This window comes from Electrona antarctica, assembly GCF_951216825.1.
Source record: "Electrona antarctica genome assembly, chromosome: 23".
NCBI classification, from domain to species: Eukaryota; Metazoa; Chordata; class Actinopteri; order Myctophiformes; family Myctophidae; genus Electrona; species Electrona antarctica.
In genome coordinates this window covers 25,495,387-25,517,658 of record NC_136804.1, presented here as the reverse complement: position 1 = coordinate 25,517,658, position 22,272 = coordinate 25,495,387, and the positions used below count along the sequence as shown (strand labels likewise).

The window sequence follows — 22,272 nt, the reverse complement described above, 5'->3', positions numbered from 1 at the left end:
GTTCACTGATGTTTCCTCCCCGCAGAAACATCAGTGAACCCTCGCTATGGGTCTGGCCGCGCCAGGCTACTGGTTTATATCACATCTGCATCTTCCAAGCTGGAGAGTGACACAGTGCCCACTTTGGTTCCCACTTCAGGGCAAGAAGAAGTAAAGATATATATATATATTTTTGTTCTGCAGTTCCGAAACCAACTTTTAGGGATTTAAGGATTAATTTGGTTCAAAATTAGGTGGGTGGAAAAAAGAATGGAACCGGTTCAACCCTGCTGGAAAAGGGTGTAAAGGAGAGTGTAAAGGGTCTGTCTTTAGGGTCTGTCGTAAGGGTTCTCAGTCAGAGTGTAAAGACAGACCCGTAAGGGTTCTTAGTCAGAGTGTAAAGACAGACCCGTAAGGGTTCTTAGGGGGGATGGGCGCTTTTCAGACAGGGCATTAGTCCGACATTCATCCGCATGTCGGACTAGCGTCTGCTCCCGTGCTTGCGGTTATGGTTAGGTTCCGTTCTTAGTCAGAGTGTAAAGTAACTTCACGGCAACTTCTCAGTGCCGTGAAAGTGGCAGCTATTTTTCACCCATTCAGATGATTCACCTCCATGCATTGTCTGGTACAATTTTTTTTTACTTGAGTAAAGTAAATTTACGTCTACTCCACTACATCTCAGAGGCAATTATAGTACTTTTACTCGACAAAACATACATGAACCACTTCAGCCCTATTATACATTTCGGCCATTTGAACATAGCCGATCTACAAGCAAGAGTGTCACCGTGGAAACGGTCGACAGCGTGACATCACAGCATGATGCCACACCGTCCTCTATAACAGTGGTTCCCAACGTGCGGTCCAGGGACCCCCAGGGGTCCTCGAGGGAGTTCCAGGGGGTCCCCAGCTAAATGATAGTTTGGAACCAAATGGACCCTTATGGGTCTGTAACTCTGAGTGTGTACAAATGGAACCAAATGGACCCGTTAGGGTCCATTTGGTTCCATTTGTACACTCTCAGAGTTAAATTAACATTGATTTCACAATATAAATGGGGGTCCCAGAGATAGAAATGCCATTAAATGGGGGTCCGTAGACTAATGCATGTCAAACTGGGGGGTCCTTGAAATGAAACGGGGTGAGAATCACTGCTAGAGCCGTAAAGATCTTCTCTTATGGGGGTCCCTGGCATATATTTTCAAATGGGGGTCCGCGGGCTAATTAGTGTCAATTTGGGGGTCCTTGACATGAAAAAGTTTGGGAACCACTGCTCTATAAGGCACGAACAGAACGAAGAGAAGGGCATTCAGCATCGGTATTAGTACGTAATATTTGGAAACTCACGAAGCAGGTATCTGATTAAACTCGAGCTCTACGTACTGACCAGCTCCCTCCCCCATGCAGCCACCTATAAGATAAGATCAAGATAAGAAAGAGATACAGTCCCATAAGGCCGTAAGTAGTAGTAAGTAGCCTTGCCGAGCCCTGAGGCCCATAGGGCAGGAGCCTATCTCCTGTTTCTGTAGCTTGAGGCAGCTTGATGTACAAGTACACCCCCTTTGAGCCACGGATGGACCACCATTTGATGAGATTTAGCCTCTCGGACCCAAAACGTAGAATATTTTGTTATCCTTGCAAGAAGATTTTGTCCTCAGCCTCGCTGACGGCTCCCTGCAATAATAGGAAGTGACAGAGAGCTTGTAGATCTGCTATTTTCAAAAGATGATTATACATTTGAAAACTTGAAATGGGACATTCTGCATGATTACTTTTGGCACTTTGAGTACATTTTGAAGCCGACACTTTCGTACTACGTACTTTTACTCAAGTACATACATATCGAATTCCGGACTTTTACTTGTAACAGAGTGCAAAAAGTGCAAAACATTTTAGTACTTTTTCCACCACCGATGTTCTTGTGGGCACCGAGGGTCCTGTGTAGCGCTGTGTGGCGCCGCCCCTGTGGCGGCGGCTGAGGTGTGCGGTGCGTGGGAGGTCGGAGCGCGTCGGCGGCGGCGCCTCGGGCCTTCATGTGGGAGGAGAACCGCGGACACAACACGGGGCAGCCGTTTGGACTGGCGTGGGCCTGAGAGACGACAAAAACAACAGCAATGTCAGTAGTTGATTTTGACAGCAAATTTTATTTTATTTTTAGTCAGTCTCTTGAGTAGTTTTCATTTAGTTTTCGGTCACATTTCGGTCACCTGGAATGTTTTAGTGTTAGTCTAGTTTTAGTCGACTAAATACCATGAGATTTTAGTCGACTAAATCTACAGTTGATTTAGTCAACTAAAATGTATTTTGGCGGGCCTTGATGCTGTCGTAATGACTGATGAATGATGATGATTTTACACTCACAACGCGTCGCGCACCGCTGCCGCGCATTGTGAGCTTGCAGATCGGCTATTTTCAACCAAGTGTAAAGTGACTTGTGTCTTTTACTATACTGGATCTCTTGTCCACTAGTCCCTTCCTAACATTTTAGTGTAGTTTTTATTTGTTGACAAAATTGTCAGTATATTTAGTCTTACTTTTAGTCATCTTAGCTTAGTTTTCATGTAGTTTCCATTTAGTTTTCGTCAGTGAAAAAAGGTAGTCGACGAACATTTTTCGTCATAGTATTAGTCGACGAAATCAACACTGCTGTTCATAATGTTATGTCATAATGTTCAAAGTGGTCAGTTATTTTCAATACAGTTGTCTTTTTTTAACCTTTCTTATACAGTAGCGTAACCTATACAGTACAGGTGAGGCATTGTTTCTCACACTGGGGTTAACCGGACATTCTGTGGGTATCATTATTGACTGAATGATTGATTGATTGATTGATTGATTGATTGATTGATTGAACCAGTTAGACCTGAGAACAGATTGTACAAATGTCTTCTAAATCATGACAGTTTTCCGAAAAACCTATGTTTCTATTTTAGTGGTTCTCAAAGTTCTCATGTCAAGGACCCCAAAAACTATATGTAATTGGCCACCGACCCCCATCTGAAAATATCTGTTCCAGGGACCCAGACCCTGGAACCCAGAAGCAAGGATTTGAGTTAAAAACGTTCGCTGTGAAAGAATATAAAGATTTGCGCCACATTTTCACGATAATTAAAAAATAGCAGATCTACAAGCTTGTAAGGCAGTGGTTCCCAAAGTGGGGTCCGGGTTCCATTTGAGAGTGTACAAATGGAACCCGTTAGGGTCCATTTGGTTCCATTTGTACACTCTCAGAGTTAAATTAACATTGATTTTACAATATAACTTGGGCGTCCCAGAGATAGAAATGCCATTAAATGGGAGTATAGACTAATGCATGTCAAACTGGGGGTCCTTGAAATTTAACGGGTTGAGAATCACTGCTAGAGCCGTAGAAATCTTCTCAATCTTCTACACACACACACACACACACACACACACACACACACACACACACACACACACACACACACACACACACACACACACACACACACACACACACACACACACACACACACACACACACACACACACACACACACACACACACACACACACACAAAAACCCTCCCTCCCCCCATCCTATTCACGGAATAATGAACCCACAACACATCCATTACATCACCGGATCAGTAAGTCTTTCAGGTCTGGGTTGGGACAACAAAATCTCCATGATTTAACCCATTACTTGTTTTGTTTGTCCCCAGATTACAATAATAAAAGTTACAATGTATGTATTAAGGACTTTTAAGATAAAAATCAGAAGTAATGAACAACCAGAGTGGTGTAGACTAGGAGAGTGGTGTCATTGCGGGGGCAGAAAACAAGCTTGTAAGGCAGTGGTTCCCAAAGTGGGGTCCGGGTTCCATTTGAGAGTGTACAAATGGAACCCGTTAGGGTCCATTTGGTTCCATTTGTACACTCTCAGAGTTAAATTAACATTGATTTTACAATATAACTTGGGCGTCCCAGAGATAGAAATGCCATTAAATGGGAGTATAGACTAATGCATGTCAAACTGGGGGTCCTTGAAATTTAACGGGTTGAGAATCACTGCTAGAGCCGTAGAAATCTTCTCTTATGGGGGGACCCTGGTATATCTTTTCTAATGGGGGTCCACAGGCTAATGAGTGTCAATTTGGGGGTCCTTGACATGATAAAGTTTGGGAACCACTGCTGTAAGGTCCTTGGGGACCCTTATTGGGGACTTGATTTGTCCCTTTAAAACAGATTGAACTAGTATAGAACATCACATGTTTCAAACACTGGACATACAGGCCAAAAAATAAGACCCAAAACACACTCCTATAGTTTCCATATCATCACCAGCTATACACTAATGGAGGAGAACATTCAAATGGTGCATGAGAACATCAGCACCCCCATGTGTTGGAAAAATAGATTACACATTACAATATGTAGGCCTAGCATGTCCACATAAACAGAAGTACAAGAATGCCCTGTATAGGAAAATGACATAAACACTGCCAGTACAGTCAGATACTTAGGGAAAGAGCCAGTTACAAAGTTCATATAACATTGTTACATACAATATTATAATTACTGATTATTGTCGAAACAATAATCATGGGTAAAGTAAACAACGCCTCCTCCTAAATTGAGCAGCTTTCAGCTGATACCGAGTAGTACCTTGCACACACGCACACACAGTCTCGTATTCTGCGTGAAGATAAAAGCAGATGGGACGGTCAATATTGAAGGTGCCGAGCGAGGGCGTGGGGCTGCAGCCCGCATGCAGCCAGCTCGTGAAAGGCTGCCAGCCCTGCAGAGCCTCCACTGCATGCTCTGCCTCGGAGGATCCAGTAAGTCATTCAGTCCCTCTCTGTGGCCTTTACAGAACAAACAGTCCTAACAAACGGGCTTTTATTTGCCTTGGATTTAGGCTCGCATCTGAGACACCTAAACAAAGTTCACCTCCTCGCTGTATGTATTATTGCCCAACCTGTTAAGAGCGCCGCGGTACACATAAACGCACGCACGCACGCACGCACACACACACACACACACACACACACACACACACACACACACACACACACACACACACACACACACACACACACACACACACACACACACACACACACACACACACACACACACACACACACACACACACACACACACACACACACACACACACACACACAAACGTGTGTGTGCGCGCATGCCCCATTTTCAAAAGATTACTATACATTTGAAAACTTGACATGGGACATTCTTGACTTTTGGTACTTTTTTAAGTACATTTTGATGCCAATACTCTTGTACTTTTACTGAAGTTCATTTTGAATTCCTGGACAGCAAGGCTACTTGTAACAGAGTATTTATTTTTGCCGTATATTGATACTTTTACTTAAGTAAAAAATGTGAGCACTTTTTCCACCAGTCGCACACGCACACACGCACACACAGTACACATTATGCATCTGTGTCTACAAAGCAGAAGAGCCACAGACAGACATAGAAATGGATGGGTGTGTGTGTGTGTGTGTGTGTGTGTGTGTTGGGGGGGTCCCTGTCTGTGACTGTGACTCATGGGGAGGATCAGCCTCTCTCTCTTTTTTTGTTTTAATCCTCGCACTGTCCCCCTTATTCCCTCTCCTCAGATCTGAAGGCTTTAAAGCTTTGCATTCTTGTGATGTAAAGAGGAGAGAAGTGAGCCAGAAGCAAACGAACAACAGCCAGCAGGCATGAAGCTATAGCCCTCCCCCAGCCACCCACCCACCCACCCAGCCACCCCTGTGGCCCCCTCTTCATTACCTGTCACTCAGGTGCATCAAAGACAATATGATGGCTGGCTTTGTGAGGCTAGACTGGTTTGGGTATCACTGGTTCTCAACCTGTGGGTTGGGACAACATTTTTTCTCATTCAATTTTTTTATATTTGTTTTCTGATCAAGCAAAAACAGCATAATCATTTAACAGTATACAAAATTTAACTCAAAACACACACACACACACACACACACACACACACACACACACACACACACACACACACACACACACACACACACACACACACACACACACACACACACACACACACACACACACACACACACACACACACACACACACACCTCCCTCCCCCCCCATCCTATTCACCGAATAATCAACCCACAACACATCCATTACATCACCGGATCAGTAAGTCTTTCAGGTCTGGGTTGGGACAACAAAATCTCCATGATTTAACCCATTACTTGTTTTGTTTGTCCCCAGATTACAATAATAAAAGTTACAATGTATGTATTAAGGACTTTAAGATAAAAATCAGAAGTAATGAACAACCAGAGTGGTGTAGACTAGGAGAGTGTTGTCATTGCGGGGGCAGAAGCGTGACAAGCTGGAGTTTGAAATACATTGTTTTCAACGAGGGTGGTGCACGCCACATATCAGCAATTTTAGGTATGTATGCAGTTTTGAAGTATTGTACAGTAACAACAAAAGTCTCTGTAATGTTTATGTTGTATTATTACTAAAAAACGATTTAAAATAAAAGGGATTTAAGATCATTAAAGCTGGGCTGTTGCCTGAGTCCAGTGCATTCTGCCAACTTCCGGTCCAGGACTTTGTCACATTTCGCCATGCTCTTCGCCAATAGAAGTCTATGTAGTCTGTAGAAGAGCCGCCATTGGACTCGCCCTATGGAGTGAACGGAGTTGTCACAACTCTCTCATCTAAACGACGCTGTGAACAACAAACTACTATGATAACGGTTTAAACATTGGCCAAATTGTCAAATAATAAAAGAAAGAGGCAAAAGTTGATCTACTGCTATTTTCACATTATTTATCTGTGGGAACTGAGTCAAACTTAACGTAATGCCTCAACTCCTACAATCCCAAGTGCTTGTCAGGGTGTGTGTGTGTGGGGGGGGGGTCCCCGGTTCAAACATGACTATTTTGGGGGGTCGCGGGCTGAGAAGGTTGAGAACCTACATCAGCACACTCGCGGGCGCAACCTGGCCACAGCGCACACCGGGACAAGTCTTTTTTTTTCTTCCTTGACCTTCTTCTTTGCTCTACCTCATAATTGTGGATTATACCAGTGTCAGTCGAATTCACATGGATTATGTGGTTATATACGCACCTTTGCACGTTAATGCCTTGTACAACGCACTGTCGACTTTTGTGTTTGTTTGTTTTTATTCTAGCAAGGTACTGTACACATCTGCTACTATGCTCACACACCTTTACTGTATCTTATCTCAGGTATATTGTCTCGATCTCCTATCCCCCAGGGGCGGCGGTGGCTCAGGTGTAGAGTGGCTGGATGGCAACCGTAAGGTTGCTAGTTCGAACCCGGGCTCCCCCAGAGTCATAGCGCCGATGTGTCCTCGAGCAAGACACTGAACCCCTAATTGCTCCTGATGTGCAGGTTGGTGCCTTGCATGGTTTCCGCCGCCATCGGTGTGTGAATGTGTGTGTGAATGGGTGAATGTAATGCACAATCTATAAGTAAAGCGCCTTGGATAAAGGCGCTATATAAATGCACCATTTACCATTTTATTTACCCCTTGCTAAAATACGACGGAAACTAAATCCAATTTTATTCAAAGGAAGACTATGACTAAACGAAATGGTGGTGGGCTCGTCCCAGGCCCCTGCCTGCCCCCCCCCCCCCCCCCATGCAGGAAACAGCATGACCTCTTGGCGTCAGGCAGCCCACACGCCGCCCTCACTATCACACACGCACACACACGCACACACGCACACGGCTTAATGTCATTAGGGCTCTGTTTGTGGCCCACAGCTCCCCGGTGGATGGAGATGTGCACAGCGTAGCAGCAGTCACAGTGCTAGATGAATGTAGGAAGTCTATTAGTTAGTCAGAGTCCCAGATGGCCAGAGACACTGGCGTGTGCTCCTGCCCCCTTCCCCCCCCCCCCCCCCCCCTTCCAAGCACACACAGTTACGCACACGCACACTCGCACACACACACACACACACACATGGACACGGACGGACGGACGGACGGACGGACACACACATGGACACACACGCTATGTGATACATAATACATATACAAGCAGTGGTGGAAAAAGTACTTTTTTTACTCAAGTAAAAGTATATACGGTAATATAGAAAATACTCTTAAAAGTACAAAAGTATTAGCTTAAAAATGTACTTAAAGGGATAGTTCAGATTTGTTTTAACTTAAGCTGTATGAAATACTGTATGAGTGGTTGCAACTGTATTAATTGATTGCCTGAGTCCCGTGGTGGGAGTTCTGCTCTGGTTTTGGTGAAATATTAAGTAGTTCCGGTCATTTTGTGGGGTGCACAGGAGGCCACGCATTAAAAGTAAATACATTTTTGACCCCTCTATCACATGGAACTATGTTTTTTATGTCCATATCACTATACGCCAAAAAAATAGTTCCATGTGATATACTGTAGGGGTCAAAGATGAACGAAAGTTGCGCTAATATTTTAGAAATAGGTCAACAATTTTTGAGTTTTGTGAATTAATTTACTTTTAATGTGTGGTCCCCTGTGTCCCCCACAAAATTACCGGAACTACTTAATATTGACCAAAACCAGAGCAGAACTCCCACCACGGGACTCGGGTAATCAATCAAAGTAAAAGTATTAAGAATTGGAAATACTCACGTAAGGTACAAATACCTCAACATTGTAGGCTACTTGAGTACATGTACTTTACAGTTACACCACTAACCCTAACCCTAACCCTAACGTAAAAGCTAAGTGCACTACACAACAAGCACAAAGAGGCAGGCCACACACACACACACACACACACACACACACACTTAATGACGCTGACTCCGAGTGAACCCTGTGACAGGCGGGCGACTCGGAGAGGAGACAGAAGTGTGTCTATGTCCTCCTCGCGTCTCGCAGGAACAGAGAAATCTTCACAGAGCTGATGATGATGCACAAGAAAGAAAAGCCAGAGCTTAGCTAGGCCCTAACAAGGTTAAACCCATGAAAAAAAGAGTGACTTTTTAACACAGCAAGACCGAGAACGCATCCGTGTCATTTTTATATGAGTGTGTGTGTGTGTGTGTGTGTGTGTGTGTGTGTGTGTGTGTGTGTGTGTGTGTGTGTGTGTGTGTACAGTGCGTGTCACAACTTGTCAAAACTAGCAGATCGTACAAGCGCATATAGCGAGTCAGTTCGTGCCGCACAATGAGTTTGTAGATCTGCTATGTTTGAAAAATTGTGACATTTTTGAATATGTCTTTTTTTAAAGCGAACAATGTTTTTGTGGAAACCTTTGAATATATATTTTTTACTCAAATCTTTGCTTCTGGGGAACAAAATATTTTGAGATGGGGGTCAAGTCAAATACATCATTCATTTTGGGGGTCCTTGACATGAAAAGTTTGAGAACCACTGGCCTTAATGGGTTAAATCATGGAGATTTGTGTTTCTGCGGGGTGTAATTAGCTTTGCTCTGGCGAAGGGGTGTGTGTGCGTGTGCGTGTGTGTGTGTGTGTGTGTGTGGTGGATGGAGGATCGGGATGCTGGCGAGGAAGGGGGCCGTTGAGGGGCAAAGGGGTAGTGGGGTGTAGGAGCGCCGGGGGGAGGGGGGGGACGGACGGACGACAGTGGGGCGCATTGTGGAGTCCGGTGGATTCGGCGGAGTAAATCTGATTATCAGCTCGTGTCAGAAGCCAGGCTCAGATGCAGCTTAGCATTCAGTGCAACTTTCTACTTTCGACGGGCTTAGACAATGACCTTGGCTTTTCAGGCCTCGCAGGCAGGCCCACAACACACTGCCAATTCTACCCCCCCCCCCCCCCCCCCAAGACCACCACCACCACCACCCCCACACCACCCATCACCAACTCCACTGCAAGGGTGTTGATTTTGACATCATATACTTAGCATATTCCTGTGCTTTTTGTTATTTATATAAATGATGATCTACCAAGTGAGATACAATCCGATGTCTACCTTTTTGAGGATGATACGAAAATAATTAGAACTATTACCAAGGACACTGACACAGCACAACTCCAAGCAGACCTCCAGAGTACCAACAATGTGAAAGGTGGTTGCTGAAATTGAATCCAGATAAATGTAAACAAAAGTGACAACTTGGCTAATTATACAGTTGGAGATCTAGTGATTCATCAAGTATAGAGGAAGAAAAGGATATAGGGGTGGTGGTTGATAATTCATTACAATTTCAAATGCACATTTCTGAAAAAGTAAAGAAGGCAAACTCCATGTTGGCGATAATTTTTTAATTTACGTAAAGAATTATTTATACCGTTATACAAATCCTTGGTGAGATCTCATCTTGAATTTGCAAGCTCATGCCTGGTGCCCTTACAAAATCAAATATATAGAGAAAATAGAGAAGGGCTACTAAATTAATACCAGTGTTGAAAGAACTGTCATATGAAGAAAGGTTAAGACAGTTACCAACGTTAGTGTATAGGAGGCACAGAGGAGATATGATTGATGTCTATAAACTTGTTCACCATACTGTATATGACTTTACAGCCGAGCCTGTTGTCCATTTCTGGGACAGCAGGTATGAGTTGAGAGGGAATTTCCTTAAACTCTTTACCATTAAACTGTCATTAATAAAAGAGAAAGAATGTCTTTACACTTAGAGCTGTCAGAACATGGAATAAACTTCCAGAGGAAGTGGTCCAGGCTCCTTCAGTTAAATACTTTTAAGAACAGACTTACATACATTTTGGTCAACAAAATACTTTTTTGTATTATTGTATAAGAAACAAAAAGTGTGCTCATGAATTGTATTTTTAGTGAAAGTATGGGAAAGTATGAAAGTATGGGATTTATATGTACTGTATGTGGGGTGGGTGGGTAAAAGCAAAGCAAAGTTCTTTGTTTACCCAGGGTGAATGGACTAAGCTTGACGAACTTGTTTACAGCCAGACCCTGCTCAAGGGCACTTCAGCGGTGGTAATTTTAACGTGCCGGTCCGGGGATACGAACTGGCGACCTTCCGATAACAAGACCGCTCCGCAAACCGTTCGGCCACCGCTGCCCCAGTAGTGGGTGGGTTTTGTTGTTTGTGAATTTTAATATACATGTATATTGTGTTTGTTTATGAGTCTGGCGTAGAGGATTTTATCCTGTGCCGGAAACCCTTTTCAATAAATGTCAATAAAAATACTTACTGTATCAACCTGGGGTGAACTCTGTGAGTTACATCAACGCAAACATTGACATCTTGTGTCTGTTTGTGCACCTGTTCCTGTGTGTTCCTTCTATACATTCTGAACCATGCGGTCGGTCCCACCATAGGCCATTTTAGGCTCTACCAGAAAGGGGGGGGGAACCAAACACTTTTTAGTTTTTTTAGCCTACAATATCTGGGTACACATCTGTGAGAACTCAATGGCTAAGCTATAGAATATAACTAAATATGCAAGACAAGTACTTATTTTTCTAGACACTATATGATTTATTTAGCCTACTCATTTTGGAGCACACTATAGCCAATCAGCATGTGAGTCATGTCAAAACTGTTCATTACAAAGCATGAATGAAATGACAATTATTAATGAGTATAAAGTTACAATTGACAAAAAATATATATCTAAATTCTTTTAATTTTATTTTTTTTGGCCACCAGGGGGGGCACGTGCCCCCTGGGCACCCCCCTAAAATCGCCTATGGGTCCCACTTGGGAACCTGCATCCTGGGTGAGAGACAAGAGGTGTCAGCTCTAAAAGCAACAACGGGTCAACAGCCTCTCTCGTCTGTCTGTCTGTCTGTCTGGACGGTTGGATGGACGGGGGACTATAAGGTTTCAGTGTCGCTGTATATGCCTCAATCGCGATTTACGAGGCGTTTCTTTTAAAGAGGAGAATGCGAGAGTGCGATGCCGGGCTGATGAACTTGGTTGAATGCAGAAGTACGCCGAGGGGCAGTCGAAGATGTAAATGAGGACCCGTATAAGGACCAGCGAGCGTCTTTGTTTCCCCCCCAGCCCCATCCACCCCCGCCCCCCCCCCCGGGCCCGTCCTCACTTGTTTGTTTAACCAGAGGCCAAGACAGGAAGCCAGCCCACACAACTGTGCTGTCGTCCCCATGGCAACCCCACTGTTAATTGTGGCACAAGCACTCCCTCCCAGGCTCTTCTCTTTTGAGAGAGAGGTGGGGACTTGTGAGTGTTCAAGATAGAAAGAAACATGTGTGTGTGTGTGTGTGTGTGTGTGTGTGTGTGTGTGTGTGTGTGTGTGTGTGTGTGTGTGTGTGTGTGTGTGTGTGTGTGTGTGTGTGCGTGTGTGTGTGTGTGTGCGCGTGGCCTGCCTCTTTGTGCTTGCTGTGTAGTGCACTTAGCTTGTACGTAGCACCAGTGGTGTAACTAAAGTACTTGTACTCGAGTACAATGTTGAGGTATTTGTACTTTACTTGAGTATTTCCAATTTCGAATACTTTTACTCTTACTTACATCCCGGGTCCAAATATTACACTAAGGGCTATATCTTGCGCCACCCCTTAACCCTTATCCTTAAACGTATTTGCCATTTTTTACTATTTTAAAAATCCTTTTAAAATAGTTCAAATAGCGGATCTACAAGCTCACAACGTCTCGATGTAGATCGGCTAGTTGAACTATTTTAAAATGTTTTTCAAAATAGTAAAAAAAAAAAAAAAAAGTTTCGGGATAAGGGATAAGGGTGCATGGATGACAATAAAGCCTTTGCAAAAAAATATAAAACCTTGGAAAAAAAAACAAGACTTTTCATTCTGTTACAGATGAATAGGAACTTAAAGTATACTACGTTAGTTCCATTGATCCAAACCGGAACACAATCGATCGATTTGATTGATCATTAACATTAAACATGCTCTTAAAATGAACGTGGCCCACTCATCTGACCACTTACCACGGCAGCCATGATGGTCAGAAGATTACGAATACTACTCCTACTGTACATGGAAATGAGAGAATTGCATGGAAATTGCATGTGCATGTCGACTCACCATAAACACACACACACACGCGCACACACACGCACACACACGCACGTACAGTATACACGCACACACACACTTTAAATTTTGACAAAAGAAAACAATTATAATAACCTGGACCTGATTTGAAATATTTAAGAATTATGGTTTATCGATTGTCACATTGAAAAGGAACACTCACAACTTGTTTACATTTACAAAAATAGAGCTTTTAGAGAGCGAGGTCAAGTAAGGTTGACCCAACATTTAGTACCGTGCAGTAAATGATAACACATTTACCCGGAAGGACACGCACGCACGCGCACACGCACACGCACACGCACACGCACACGCACGCACGCACACGCACACACACACACACGTGTATAAACAAGTTGTCTAGTTAGTTAGTTACTGCGAGAGTGAGGTCTAGCCAACACCAACTCGGGACTCCTGGATCGCTGCCCTCCACACTCTCCTAACATCAGGTTCTTCTGCTCTACAGTGTTGTTAGCTAAACTGTCTATGTAGTTGGTGTGCTTCTTTCCCCTCCTGGCTTTGCTCCCATAGTCAATTGTCTTGCCTCTAGTTGTCTGGGTGCCTGACGCAGTGCCCTGCCAGCCTCATCCTTCTCTCTCTGACTTTGTCTGTGACCCGTGGTAGGTCCCCATAGAGGTCAGGAAGATCAGCCTCAAGCTCAATGCCAAGAAAACAGTTGATGACATTAAACACAGAGGACAAAACCATTGCCACTGCAGATGGGACGGTGCTCGAGCCAGTTGAGGACTTCAAGTACCTCGGGGCCTGGACTGCCTCAACTGAACAGGCCCTGAAGGTCCGGAGAGCACTTGCCTGGAATGCCTTGCATGGGATGGGGAGTATGTGGAAATCAGACATTCAACATAATCTCGGTGCCTTGGAGCAGGGGTTCCCAAAGTGGGGTCCGGGGACCCCTAGGGGTCCTTGAGAGAGTTCCAGGGGCTCCCCAGTTAAATGATAATTAGGAACCAAATGGACCCTAACGGGTCCATTTTGTCCGGAGAGCACTTGCCTGGAATGCCAATTAGGAACCAAATGGACCCTAACGGGTCCATTTGGTTCCATTTGTACACTCTCAGAGTTAAATTAACATTGATTTTACAATATAAATTGGGGGTCCCAGATATAGAAATGCCATTAAATAGGGGGTCCGTAGCCTAATTCAGGTCAAACCTGGGGGTCCTTGAAATGAAAATCCGTAAAAATCTTCTCTTATGGGGCTTCCTTGGCATATCTTTTCAAATGGGGGTCCGCGGGCTAATGAGTGTCAATTTGGGGGTCCTTGACATGAAAAGGTTTGGGAACCACTGCCTTGGAGGAGCCATTCACGCATATCACTCGATTGAAATACGTTGGAATGGGATTTTGAGCACTCACCGTGCAGCGGTAAAGTCCTCGATCCCACAAGATGGCCTTGCTGACAAAGGACATGTAGAGGAGGGGTCTCTGCAAAACAAAATAAGGAAACAAACCAAACCAAATTACCAAACAAAATTGTTAAAACATTTTTTTTAAAGCACTGGATTGGGACGCATTTGTGGGCAGGTGGACACGTTTTTATGGGTCCCAAGCTTAGAGTATATATTACTAGAGACGGCACCCGGAGGAAACCCTGAGGCGAAATGGACATAGTGGCCGAATTTGGTATTGCAGCGCTGGGCCAGAGCTGGTCCGTTGACTATCATTGACGTTCATGATGACACGTGAACACTGTTTCATACGTGAACGCGTGCAATGATATAGTCAACGGCCAGCGCGTTCATGTGTTTGGCCCAATCCATCCCAGAATGCACTCTGTTCCTACCCGGAAGGAGGAGTGAAATCGTCTCATGCGCTTTTGAGCAACTTAATGCAAGTGGATGGGAGGAGAAATCCGGTGCCGTCTCAATTAATATATACTCTAAGGTCCCACGTGATTGTCCCTGATCTACTTTTTGTAAAGGAATGCATCGTGACGAATTGTGAGCTCGTAGATCTACTATTTTCAAGAGATTTTTTATACATTTGTAAACTTGAAATGGGACATCTACTAGTGATTCATCGGCATCGGCCCGATTGATGATGAATCGGCATCGGCCCGATTGAATCAATCAGACCGATTAATCAATCGGACCGATTACTTAATCGGTCCGATTGTCTTTACAGTTAAACAAGCCCAAAGTAACAGCTTGAACACATCTACAAGCTCACAATATTAAATATAAGGTATTAAAGTTAAATGTGACTAATAATTTTAGATGTTGCTTCCTCAAATTTTGAGGGGTATAGGGTTGGGTACACCACTGGTTAACTCATCAATCACTAGTGGACACACACACACACACACACACACACACACACACTCCGCCAGTACGCGGCATATTCCACACGACATCTCGTCCATCTATCATGGCAGATCCCAGAAGCCTGGAGTCAGTCAGTACCACTCCAGGGAAAGAGAAAGAGAGAGGAGATCCAGCCAGGCCTCACCTCTCATTCATGGGGGATGTAACCCCATGACCAGAGAGGATCTCACACAGGGGAGGGGAGACAATGAAGCTTGCCACATCAAGTGTGTGTTTGTCTGCATGCAGGCACGTATAAGCGTGGATGACATTTTTGGACTGGGCCAATGAATCTCAAGCGTGGGGGGGGGGGGGGGGGGCAACAAAAAGAAAGCAGGGGCCCGCAACTCACTTTAAAGATGCTCCAAACTTTATTTAGCGACAGGCAGGCAAAAAAATACGACGTTTCGACCTTATGCGGTCTTTGTCAAGTAGTTGCGAGCCCCTGCTCTCTTTTCATTGTTTACTGTTTCTATACAGTTTTGGCTCAGCACCAATAGAGGGTATGCATGCTTAAAGTGAATGGCACATCGAGTGGCAAATTGAGTGGCAAAGCAACAGGCAAAGTGAGTTTAATGTCGTGTGAGTTTAATGCAATCAGATAGGACTTTTCTGTTTGGATGCATGGGCTGTCAAGGCCAGAAAGTAGTTTTTTGCCACTCATTAGGAATTCCTGCATAACTTCCGGGTTTGATGATGATGTCACGCGCATAATTACTGGCAGGCACAACAAACAAACATGACAACAGTAAGCAGAACACAATGCTGGCTGCCATTAGCCTTGTAATTGTAGGCCTTTGCAGGCATTTGCTACAATGAACTCCACGGAAAGAGCGAACCCCACACAGCACATTCCATGTGCGTTACTTTTCTTACCCTGGGGGTTGGGGGCAACACCAGCTGATAGGCAGTGGTGTAATGGTGATTAACTTTTCAGTACCACAGCACGCCACACGCGCACGCACATACTGTACATGTGTGCATGCGCACAGAACAGCTGATAGCCTAAGCCATATATTGTTTTATAGTGTATGAGAGTTTTAGACACACAAACACAAAAGTAGACTTAAAATAATCAGATAAACTTCTAAACTGTGCTGCTGTAGCGAAACTAAAACGTTTGCTTTGTACGATGGAGGAGGAGGCATTCTTGTTGCGTGCAGAACACCACAGAAGCAGAAGCCTACTGGAGCCATACTGCTAGCTCTGTTGCTTACCATGTATGAGAACGACAATATTCTGGCCATAGACCACATGTATACTCATTAGAAGAATGCCCCAACAAGCACTCCACCCCTAAATAAAAGCCTTAATGGCGCTAGAATAATTAACCATGAGGGAGGGGGGGGGGGGGGGGGGGGGACCAATGTCCCTGCGAATCATGGCCGCTTGTGCTACAATGACCTTATTGTCACTAATTATACACTGAATGTGAAATCAAGTACATTTTTGCTAACGGTTGAGGACAAAGTGGCTGAGAGCGAGGTGGTGCATGCATCCACGGGCAGGAGGGAGGGTCTGTCTGTGTGTCATTCTAGAGGGGAATGGGAAACGTGAAGTGAATAGCAGACAGAGACGGGAAGAATGGAATATAATGGAGAAAAAAAATGAAGATTTTTAAGCACCACCGAGTCTATATCTGAGCACGTCCCTGCATGGTCAGTGGGGTACAATAGCACCACGCATGCCTGTATGGGGCAATCGGGAATTGGCATAGTGACTGAATTGGGAGAAACGCAGAACACAGAGCTCAGTGCTCTGAATGAAACATTAGCCCCCTGCCCCTGCAACTTGTCTAGGTTATCTCTTCATTGGGATTCCTGGCAAGGAGTGTTCAGAAGCTGCAATACATCCAGAACAGCACAGCGCTGCCAGGGTCCTAATGAGACACATACTGCAGTGGTTCTCAAGCCGTGGTCCCGCACCGTCCCTGAGGGGGTTCCAGGTGGTCCCCAGCTAAATGACGGAGAATTGGTAACTACATGGACCCCTGTAGGTCTTTAACCCTTGAGAGTGTAAAATGAAAAACAAATGGACCCATAACTCTCAAAGAGTTAAATTATTGTTCTATCTATTTATCGCGCATTGCCAAGGTTTTATCGCGCGCAACCCTTATTTTGAAGTCAAATATCCGTAACCGGATGTTACAATGACAAAATGCTGTGTGTGGAATTATGGACAAAATCTTATCCAACGATAACAAAATATTCAAAGTCTTTGGTCTGAGAGGCTAAATCTCATCTCATGGTGGTCCGTTGCTCAAATGCTGAATAAATAATGGACCTTGATCCGAAAGGACTTGAAAACAACTGACATACTGTAACACCCATCCTATATTCTCACTGCACTGGCTCGGCTCCCTGTTTCAGCCAGGATCGACTACAAGGTCCAGGTAATCACTCACAACTGCCCCACCCTGCCTACAGAGACAAATGAAACCTCCACAAACCTCTACCCTCAGATCTGAAACCTCTGAAACCTCCACAAACCTCCCTAGTACCAACCTACGCACCATGGGGGACCAACCAGGCCTTCTGCTCGGCAGCACCGCGCCTGTGGAACAGCCTTCCTCGGCAGCCGACCTGAGAGTAACGCAGACCCTGGTCTCTTTTAAAAACATTTTATTTTATTTCGGAAGGCCTTTTCATGTTGAACTGTTGTGTGACCAATGTCCTTTTTTTGTGCTGGACTTTTTTAATTAAAAAAACCCACTGCTTTTAACCTTCTATGATTGATTATGTGTTTTTAACCATGTACTGTAGCACTGTGAATGAAAAGTGCATTACAAATGAAATGTATCATTATTATTTAAAATCATGATAGTGTCCCTTCAAATACTGATTGATTGGTTAGAGAAATATGATAGGGCCGTCTATGGGCACATAAAACGCCCATAATGCATACATTCACCCAAGAGATGATGAATTTGATATTATGATAAGAATTTAAGAAAAGGATATTCATCATATGCATACAGTTGAACTACAAATCTAGGACATAAGTGACTAATATAAAAACAGAGTAGATGACGAGCAAAACTCAGTCATCAATTTCCTTAATCTGCCTTTGATGTCATCATTTGAGGCCTCATCACAACACAACACATAATCCCATAGAGGGTTTGTCTAAAGTGATTGCCATTCTCCTCTTCCTCGTTCAATTCAGATGATGAGATTAGGGAGATTCCTGGCAGATGGGATTTCCACTGTGCGTGTGCGCACGCACACGCACACGCACACGCACACGCACACACACACACACACTACTTCCTGTCAGCGAGGATGTCAGTAGGGGTGCAACAGTTAATCGAACTAATCGATTAATTCGATCCCAAACGATAATCGATTATCGATTTTAAGACAAAAATCGTTGAACATGCTTTATTCCTTTCAATGTTTCTGAAATGTGACAGCCGTTTTCTGCAAGTTTTGTGCAACAATGTTGTACCACAAAGTATAAAATAGGGCATTTAGTGATTTAGTAGATTTAGTAGAGTCTTTATTCTTTATAAATCAACAAGGCGAGACAAATTCTAATTTGCATTTACAGTAAAATGTACTTTACAGCCTAGACGCCAGTGAAGGTGAAGCTGCGTGTGGGCTGGCAGGAAGTGGAAGTGCAGAGCTGCTGGTCTCGGCCAGCAGGCCGGGGGAAATATGCTCAAATATGGTCAGGCTTATCAACAATGTGTAGGTGGAACAGGCCAAGATCAAATTACCAATTTATGAGCTAATCACCCAAAGTGGTGGCTGGTCGTCGCTCTATCCCATCTCCTTCTCGCACGCCCTCCTTTATCCTGCTCTCTCTCTCTCTCTCTCTCTCTCTCTCCCTCTCCCCCCCCCGCACGCCTGCCCCTCTCTCTCTCTCTCTCTCTCTCTCTCTCTCCGTCCCTCTCCCCCCCGCACGCCTGCCCCTCTCTCTCTCTCTCTCTCTCTCTCCCTCCCTCTCCCCCCCGCACGCCTGCCCCTCTCTCTCTCTCTCTCTCTCTCTCTCTCTGTCTCTCTCTCTAAAATCTTAAAATGGGACATTGTGCATCACGGGTACTTTTACTTTTGATACGTTAAGTCATTTTTATGCCAATACTTTTGCAATTTTTATACTCGCGCAAATTTTGAATTCCGGACTTCCACTCGAAACAGAGTATTTCTATCTTGCAGAATTTATATATTGACTAGCTTTTTTCCCCCTACCACTGGTGTTTTCTACTGTATGCCATCTGTCTGTCTGCCTGCCTCCAGGGAGCCCCTTCCTGAGTGCTATATGGCTGGAGATGTTTTATTAATTCCGCTCCACCTGATTACAGCCCGCCTGTGAGTCAGGGTACATTAATAGGCATTTAATCAGCGTTTCATTAAGGGAGCAGGACAGCGTGCAGAAAGCCAGGGATCAGAGTTACATCCTGGTGCATGAGGTCAGAACTGACTGTGGGAGTGAGTGAGGGGATAAGACAGACAGACAGACGGACATGGGACACGCACGCACGCATACACACACACACACACACACTTCCCATCATGGCAAGTAGGTGGTGTCTGATCGTAGCTACAGGGGTAAAAAAAAAAAAGGTTAAATAAGGTGAAATAAAAAGATTCAGCATGGAATGTATACCTGCGTTTGTATAATTGACACACACACACACACACACACACACACACACACACACACACACACACACACACACACACACACACACACACACACACACACACACACACACACACACACACACACACACACACACACACACACACACACACACACACACACACACACACACACACACACACACAGGCGATGTGCACATAGCGCGCGCACTCGCACAAACACCCACCCACCCATGCTGGCAGCCATCTAAACAGACTTAAATTGAGACAAAGGGGGTTACTCTGTCACCCTGAGCTATATGAGAGCACCACAGGAACCGACAACACAGGACGGGCACAAGCGGATGAGGAGATGCCGTCCGGGAGACAGTCAAACAAACCGGCCATCAGGCTAAACACGGACAACAAAAGGCCCCGGTTGACCACCTCAGCATGGCTTTGGCCAGGTTAGACCCCATAGCCCAGATTGAGACAGTTGAAAGGGGGTCTGGGGGTCAGCTATAATGAAGCATGAATGTGAGCATCCAACCAATCCCGTTTAATGGGGTCCATCCGTCCCTGGAAAGGGAGTCCGCATACATAGCTCCCGGCGCGGCGGTTTGTGTGTGTGTGTGTGTGCATCGCACGTCGGGGCTCTGGGTCAGAGGGCTTGCATGGGACTCCGTGACCCTGAAATGAGACCCCGGGAGTTAGGAGGGAACCCCACCGACACGACAGAGTTCCTTTTATTCTCTAATCTGCCAGTGCAGGGGATCAATATGGACGACCGCTGGCGCTGGGACTGTGCCTGCATGGCATGGCGCGTGAGGAGTGAGCCGTCCGTCCAGCCATTTTAGCCGACACGCATGCGGGGGGGGTCGGCGCACCCGTCCGCACAAAGCGGAGCCCCCCTGTGCCACCCCACCGGTCACAGTGACCTCTGGGATGGTGGCACAACCGGCAGCTTTTGGCTACTTAACATTCATTAGTGTCAGAGAGGTGGACAGATGCTGCTCTCTCCTCTCTCTCTCTCATTGCTCTCCCCATGGGGCTGGATTCAGCAGCGCTTGGCGTTTGGCTTTCATTTTGGGGGGGGATATAGGGAGTTGTGGTGGGGCGGCGGCATGGCGGCATGCCGTGGGCCGTTCTGTTCTGCTGCGGGGTGGATTATCGTATTAGGAGGTGTTGGCAGTGGGGTGGAAAAACGTTAAGTCTCATATGTCTTACTTACGTAAACGTATCAATGCTGCAATGTAGGAAATACTCAGTACAAGTAAAAGGTCCGGAATTCAAAATGAACTTGAGTAAAAGTTCAAAGGTGTTGGTATCAAAATGTACGTAAGAGTGCCAAAAGTATTAGGCAGAATGCCCCGTTTCACAAGTTTTCAAATATGAAAATATTTTCTAGATTGTCTATTTTCGAATGGCCAAAATGTAAATACATATAGGGCTGAAGTGGTTAATGTATATGTTTTGACATAAAAATCTGAATCTACAAAGTAACTTAGTAACTAAAAGGTTTCAAATAATGCAGCAGTGGAGTAAAAGTACAATATTAGGATCCAATATGAGTAGGGGGGGAGAAGTAAAAGTATTGGAAACTGGAAACACTCAAGTAAAGCACAAATACTTCAAAATTGCACTTGAGTACAGTACTTAAGTAAATGTACTTAGTTGTGCTTTCCACCACTGATATTGGGTGGTGTTGGGTGGTCACTGACTGGGCAGGGATGGACTCACCCTGCTGTCCGAGTGCAGCGCTGGGCCGGAGCCGTGGTGTGACCAGCCGTCGGCGTTGACAGAAGGATGCCCAGGTCTGACGGGCACCAGCAGCCTCCCCCGGCGGCGGTCGCTGGGTTCCAACCGGCCTCTTCTGGCTTCTCTGCTGTCCCAGTAAGGCTCTGCCGGAGCACGGCTTCTCTCTACAACAAGCCACATGTCACAGTCTGTGTGATGCTGTGTATCCTATCCTATCAGTTCGCTGGTCTTCTACACTACGGCACAAACGGAAAAACTCCTACTACGTTCTGACACTGCATGTAAAGTTTCATGTTTGAATAGGAAGCGGCGTCATGCACTCCCTCCACCCCCGACAAAGGTTTCCTATAATATCCAATAAACTCTCACGTCTAGCGATGTGAAATGAGGAACAGAATGCAATCCCCTTGACATACCTCTCGGTGGGAGGCAGAAAAATGCAGGTTCCTCAAATATTAGCGGATTCCTGTTAATAATTACCACCTAAACCAAACAGGTCCAAGTCATTCATGCATGCCATTTCATGGGTTTAAAATAAAAGGGAGGGGGGGGGGGGGAAGGACATGGTTTTCGGGCACAAAACAACATCCCTGTACCGATGTTGCTATGACTTTGCTGACAAATTATGAATTTCAGGGCTTGTGTTCCTGGCGCACACAACAGAAGTGCA

At 45.1% G+C, this 22,272-nt stretch overlaps 1 protein-coding gene across 1 annotated transcript in view; it reads right to left on the bottom strand.

Moving 5' to 3' along the window:
* Positions 1 to 21,782, bottom strand: part of LOC306916733 (uncharacterized protein) — a gene marked incomplete at both ends in the record, with an annotated part of 88,564 nt that extends 66,782 nt beyond the window's left edge. The window contains 3 exons of the mRNA XM_079494751.1: positions 1,879 to 2,068; positions 14,315 to 14,383; positions 21,585 to 21,782. Coding sequence (XP_079350877.1) covers positions 1,879 to 2,068; positions 14,315 to 14,383; positions 21,585 to 21,782 — 457 coding nt within the window. The remainder of the gene's footprint in view (positions 1 to 1,878; positions 2,069 to 14,314; positions 14,384 to 21,584) is intronic.
* Between the last annotated feature and the right edge of the window lie 490 nt (positions 21,783 to 22,272).